Raw genomic sequence first — 6,776 nt, 5'->3', positions numbered from 1 at the left:
CTTTGTATGGCCCTTCCCTTCTGGGCTGGAACACCCCTAGGTACACCTGTTCTCCAGGAGTCACAGGACAAGGAACTTCTGTCTCCTCTCTCAGTCCCCAGCTCTGGTCCTGTGAATAGATAGCTTCATACATAGCAGTTAGTTATCGCATATATGCTCTTAGTTCCATCTGTAATTACTTCAGCGGCAGTTCTTCATAAGGACCTCTCAGGTATGACACAGACATGGGTCGGCCCGTAGGCATTTCATGCGGTGTTAGATGCATATTTCTGTTAGTCTGCATGCGATAGGTCATTAGTGCAGGAGGTAGAGCATCTACCGAAAAGAGTTGAGAGTCAGCACAAATTGCGTTAAGCTTAGCCTTAAAGGTACCACTTACCTTTTCCACTATTCCCTGTGACTGAGGGTGATAAACACATCAAAATTTTAATTTAATCACAGTTACTGTAACACTGTTTTTTAAACGAACGCTGAGCCGTTGTCAGAGCTAATCTGAGATGGTATGCCGTCTCTAGGAATTACCTCTCTGGTTAAAAATTGAATCATTGTTCCAGCAGTTTAGTCTGCTGATGGCATTGCCTCCCTCCATCTGCTAAACCTGTCTATCACCAAGTGCTTAAACGGCTGGCATTGATATGAGCCCTATCGATACTGATTTTCCCTTTCTGACACTGTTTTGAGCATAAATTTCACACTCAGATTATTATTCACCATTGCCTGCAAGTTTAAAAAAATAATAATAATTATCCATAATTGCCTGTAAGTCCAGAGACCAGTCCTCTTGCTGTTTTATCTTTTCCCATAACTTCCCCCTCGCGCACTGGTTAAAACCATGTGCATCTGAAATTCATACAGTGAGAAGTGCAGTAGGTACAATCAGAATTCAATTAAACTATTTGCTCGGTATGTTAAAGTGGCGTTCCAGCACTTTTACTAAAACCTCATTGCATTCAAACAGCTCCAAACAGATGACACAATCCATGGGCATAATCAGAGTCAGTATATATATTAGCAATTCTACCCGTAACCAGTTCGCACTCTGTAGTGATAGCTTTTAATTCGGCCAATTGGGCAGAGCAGGGTGCTCACAAAATCTTCCAGATGGAACGTCTAAAAAGTTCAAACTTTGGCTCGAGGAAATATGAATTTCAGCTAGGCAATCGTGAGTGTTCTCAGTGACTGGCTCCACAGAATTAATTACGCAATACAACACTACAGCTGGTGTATTAGACACACTAATAGGTTTAATATTTAAATTTTGGGTGACACATAGAATAACTTCATATCCTGTTCTTTGATGAGCTGTCGTGTTGCATGTGGATCTAATTCAAAATAGAAGTGACCTGGTGTGATGAGTGAAAGATCAATGTGTGAGAGCAATTTTCCCAGTGATCTGCACTAAGAGAGCAGCTCGAGCCATGGCACGCAAACGTGCTGGCAATCCTTGTGCCACCAAATCCAATGTTTTCGATAAATAAACTAAAGACCTGCGAGCGACCCCATACTCCTGAGCCGGGACCCCCGCAGCGACAACCCCTCTCTCAGATGGTTAATACAGGATAGAATAAAGCAGGATAGAATAATGAGAGCGCTCTGAAGTCCTTGTACTAAACCACTACTATATATATGAAACTCAGAGCATGACATCATTCTGTGTACCGATAAGAAGCAGTTTGAGGCAGTTCAAACAGGTTTTGTTTTAGGATCTTAGATGATGTTTAGACGAACCTTGAACAGAAGAACATGTTTGTGTCTCTGTAAGCAGATAAACATTCTGATCTCAGTAACATCACATGGCCTTCTGAGTCGTTATCCTCACATGAGAATGAAACAGAACAAGAATAAAACTATTTCAAAGTAAAAATGAATAATTTCCCTCACAGTGTAATGAACAGAATCTGCTGTTTGTTAATAACTGGAATCTGTTCTGGGAGCGTCCTAGGTTGTTTCGTCCTGATGGCCTGCACCCCAGCAGCCTCGGAGCGGAACTGCTGTCTGACAACATCTCCAAGGCGCTACACACCAAGTGACTGTCTACCGTAAGCACATCTTCTACAATAACAACGTTCATCATAAGCAATGTTCAATTAATAGTCCAACACCTGTAGTACATTCTATAGAGACTGTGTCTGTTCCCCGAGCTATACAAATACATAGACAATTTCAGAATGTTTGTTTTAGTAACCTAATTAACCTTAAATTAGATCATACTGAATGCACATCCAGCACCTTTAATCTGAAGCTAGGACTATTAAACATTAGATCTCTTGCGTCTAAGGCTCTTATTGTTAATGAAATCATTACTGATCAGGAATGTAATTTAATGTGTTTAACGGAAACTTGGATTAAACCAAACGAGTACATAGCATTAAATGAAGCCAGTCCTGGATACAGTTATGTACATCAGCCTCGTTCAACTGGTAGAGGAGGAGGTGTTGGTCTCATCCATAGTCAAAATCTAGGTGTCACACAAAAACCTAGTCATAAATTTAATTCTTTTGAAATTCTTTATACCAGCATAACTTATGTAGCCACAAAAAATAAGTCAATTCCTCTAATTATTATTTACAGACCCCCAGGGCCATATACTGAATTTCTTAGTGAATTTGCAAACTTTATCTCAAACCTGGTTGTGTCTGTAGATAAAGCATTAATCGTCTGTGATTTTAATATTCATTTTGATAACCCAGAAGACCCTCTGAGAACAGCGGTTGTGTCCATCTTAGATTCAGTAGAGGTCAATCAGAACGTAATCGGACCTACTCATAATGGTGGTCACACTCTTGACCTCATACGTACGGATTAAATATAGAAAATATTGTAACACTTCCACAGTCTGAAGTTGTCTCCGATCATTCTTATCTCGTTCATAATACGTATGGATCATATTTCCACCTCGCCACCGCATAAAACGTACTTTCACATCAGCTACTGCTCCGAGCTTCATCAATAACCTCGCACAGACATCAGTTAGATTTGGATCACCGTCTGATCCGATAGTACTCAATCAGGCGACCGAATCAACGCTCCGCTACACGCTAGATCAGAGGTCCCCAAACTAGGGCCTGCGGGACAAACTTGGCCCTTCACAGGAAAAAGTTTGGGCACCTCTGCGCTAGATAGATTAGAAAATGTTGTTGGCATTAAGGGAACGGTCTTCTCCTGGCTCAGGTCTCATCAGACCGATCGTTATCAGTGTTGGAGAAGATTTTTGATAGAAATAAAACACAAGGGCAATAAAATATGGAGAATGAGACTTTATTGAGAATAAGGGAAAGAGCAGAGTCACGCTCTCTTCCTTATAGACAGTGTCTCTTAAAAGTTAACTACAGCAAGGCGTAGGGCCTGACCAAAAAGAGGAAGTGCAGCACACAGCACACACACCCAAGAGCATGAACTCACTCACACACACACCCAGAGTAATCAGAATAACAACGTAATGGCTAATGATTATTTTACTAAATCATACAGTACATATGCTAATAACAATGCAGAAAAAGCACACAGGTGATAAATGTCCTCACTCAAATACATTTATAATCTGAGTAATAACCACGAAGTATAAAGAACTGCAATGGGTATTAACTGCATTACCTTGAACAAACATCTTCAAATACCACACAATTCTTAGTATAATGTGTTGCAAATAGAGCTGCAACAACTAATCCATAATAGTTGATAATAATTGATAATGAAAATCGTTGACTTAGCAACCCTCCTCCCGTATGAACGTGTGTGTGTGTGTGTGGCTTTTACCTGCCAGTTGTAATACATGTGGCAGAGTTTGTAGGTGAGTCTCTGCATGTGGTCTGGTTTGAGGACACTGCTGTCGTGCACCACGTTGTAGTGAGTGGGGGCCACACTGCCGAAGCGCACTTTGTGACTCACGATGAAGAAGTCGTACCTGAAAAATCAAGCCATCAGCGTTCGAACGCGACCTGAAGCTGCGATCAAAAAGACCGCTAGAGAAAGAGAAAAAGATCAATGAACTATGCCTGAACACACCACTCGGGTCACGTGACTTCGGCGTCGATGACCGTTCCGGGAGGAGGGTTGCTCAGTCTGGCGTCGAGGAGAGCGAAGAATCTGGAAGAGATGCGTTTCTTCACCACCAACACGGTCAGTTTGGGCCTGTACACAGAAACACTGATGGCTGAGAGAAAACCCAAAAAGCGTGCGTCAAATCTGTTTTATCGAGATGTGTCGAGTCTCACGCGGAATCTTCACCCATGGCCTTGGTGGACTGCGTGAACTGAGGCACTTCGTAGTCGACTACGCTCAGCAGCACGCCGTCGCCCACGCCATCTCGATACACCACCATGCGTGACGGCAAACATTCGTTGTATTTGAAGTAGACCTTCAGCACAGCTGAGGAAAAGAAATCAAAACAAAAAGCCATGTCTTAATGCACTTCTTAACTGAAGCGACAATTCTAAAATTGCTTGCTTTTTCTCCCACGTTCCGTCAGACTGCAGTGTGAGTATTTCATCCTGAGTGTAAAGTCGGAATCAAAGAGACTGCAGTGTAACGAGGTCATTTATGAGCATGATGTTCCTCCCAGAGTGCATTTCATACCCTGCACACTTTGAAAACCACCTGAGAGAAGGACGGTGCTCTCATGGTTACAGAGCAGTGGCACATAGCATACAGAGCACATAGCATACAGAGCATGGCCCAGACCCTTTATGAGGAAGATGAAGGTGGGGGTAGCAGCGAGGAAAACAACGTTCAGAGGATTCAAGACTAAAAAATTGTGATTCTGTCCTTCAACTGGAAGGAAATTAGAAATACAGAGAACAGTGTGTGAGATTAAGAGAACCAGCTCAGGCCTGAGTAAAGAATCCTGAGATGCAGGAAGTAGTGTTAAAAGTCTCTGAAATTTCCCACCACTGAGCTGAAAAACTCTTGTTGGATTCATAATCTTTACTGATCGTTTGTAGTAGTAACAATATGCAGATATACGAGGGATTAAAAAATATCAACAAATAAAGAAACCATGAGCATGCTGTTATATGCAGAAAGATAGACAACGACAGGATGGTGTAATGTGACGCACCACTAAGCTAAACAGGTCTTCCTGATGCTTTTTATTCCTTATACCTCAGCAATTTGACAATTAAACATTTTATTCATTAAAGGAACGATATTGTACTTTTCCTCTCTCCTAAAGTTACGATAAACCACAAAGGGTAATGCCCTCTCTTCTGAAGACTGGGGGAAAAGTTCAAATCTAAAATCTAGTTCATTAAACACAACCCTTCTTAAAGCTGTGTACAGAGTCCACACAAGTCATGCTTTAAGTACCTGGACATGCCCGGGTTGAGGCTGGCCACCAGTGCACCGATGGATCTCTTTCCTGCGGCACTGTCGTGGTAGCAGTTGATACCAACATCATCAGGTGCTTCAACTGAAAGAGCAGGAGAAGTCACTAAAATAATGTTTCAATAGAATAACATCAGGGTTAGGAGGTGCCACTGTTGATCAGTTACAAGATCAGATATGCTTTTAAGTGATGATTTTGGTTGTAGTTGAAATCCCAATGCCGGATATATTTGAGTTACTTGAAAAACTCCCAGTGCTTGAAGAACAGAACCGTACCGGGATCTCGACGCTCCACGGCTCTCCTTCCATCTTGCAGTTCATCTGCAAGGAGATCTTTGGGGCTATGGTCATGAGGGTCTGAGGTCTGCTGAGGGTGTGAGCCACCACACACTGGCTTGGAGTGGGACAGTCCACACACAGGTACTTCTTCACGCAATCATATTTATCCTTACGGTTGGTTGAGAGGATCACAACCACCTTACACACATGATTTAAAGTGAGTGCTTCAGAACAAGAAGTAATGGTAATCTGTAGACTGAGGCTGTTAATCTGAAATTATCTTATGCCGTATGCTTAGACCCATAAAAGGATATACTGTGACAAAAATCACATAGAAGCAGTTGCACTGCGTGTGTCACATCACAAAAGGTGAAACGACTTTAACAAAGAAAATCAAACAGCAATATCCTTAAACATTCAATTTAAAAATTAAATAAATAAATAAAAACAGTTTCATTTGACTTATTTACTAGAAGTGTCATGATCCTAGCTTTTATTTTCCTTAATGGAAAGCTTGAGTATCAGCCGATACCCATCCGATATTGTTTTCTTTAAGATCTACAACGCTCATTATTTTAACTGAAGCACTCGTTTACCATTAAACTTTCATACAGAAACCCATACATAAAGTACGAATATAATGAATTCAATCCTAGTGAAAGAACAGTCACGTCTCTTTTACATGCATCAGTTATATGATTTGATTTCTGTTATCTCTGATAGCTGATCCACCGTTTTTTTGCTGCTATCAGGTCCTGGATCAGTGCCATGTAGGGATGCACGATTATGGCCAAAATGATAATCCCGATTATTTTGATTAATACTGAGATCTCGATTATCACGATTATTCATTGATTTTAGTGATAACATATTTTATTGCACTTTCACATTTATTAAGTTCTCTCATGCCACAATACAACACACAAGTAGGCATGAGAAAACTTGAGCTGGTCAATTATGACAGAATTTAGGAACATAGTGTGAGCCATGACACATTAATTTACCTTCTGATAAACTAAATCTAATATTTTCAGTTCATTTTACAGACTGTATGCACAAAACAACCGTTAACCTGTTTACATTGTAAACAAATACAATAAACCCAATGTTCAGTGTTTGAAGTCTGCTCCTCTTAAATATATTTAAAGCTACACTATTAGACATTTCCACTGTCA

At 40.9% G+C, this 6,776-nt stretch overlaps 1 protein-coding gene across 2 annotated transcripts; it reads right to left on the bottom strand.

Moving 5' to 3' along the window:
* Positions 1–2,512: 2,512 nt before the first annotated feature.
* Positions 2,513–6,470, bottom strand: LOC128604691 (piwi-like protein 1). 2 transcript variants are annotated; one of them, XM_053619802.1, is made up of 5 exons: positions 5,599–6,470; positions 5,305–5,407; positions 4,215–4,368; positions 4,006–4,131; positions 2,513–3,904 (listed from the first exon to the last, which is right to left on the bottom strand). In XM_053619802.1, the coding sequence occupies exons 1-4, from the start codon at positions 5,671–5,673 to the stop codon at positions 4,014–4,016; spliced, it is 450 nt and encodes a 149-aa protein (XP_053475777.1). In that variant the 5' UTR covers positions 5,674–6,470; the 3' UTR covers positions 2,513–3,904; positions 4,006–4,013. The 2 variants fall into 2 exon arrangements, with proteins under 2 accessions (XP_053475777.1, XP_053475776.1); XM_053619801.1 differs by having other exon boundaries at positions 2,513–4,131.
* Between the last annotated feature and the right edge of the window lie 306 nt (positions 6,471–6,776).

Source organism: Ictalurus furcatus, unplaced genomic scaffold (assembly GCF_023375685.1).
Source record: "Ictalurus furcatus strain D&B unplaced genomic scaffold, Billie_1.0 scf1, whole genome shotgun sequence".
In the NCBI taxonomy this organism is placed as follows: Eukaryota; Metazoa; Chordata; class Actinopteri; order Siluriformes; family Ictaluridae; genus Ictalurus; species Ictalurus furcatus.
Note: the sequence above shows the minus strand (reverse complement) of the source record. Positions and strands in the feature narration are given on the sequence as shown.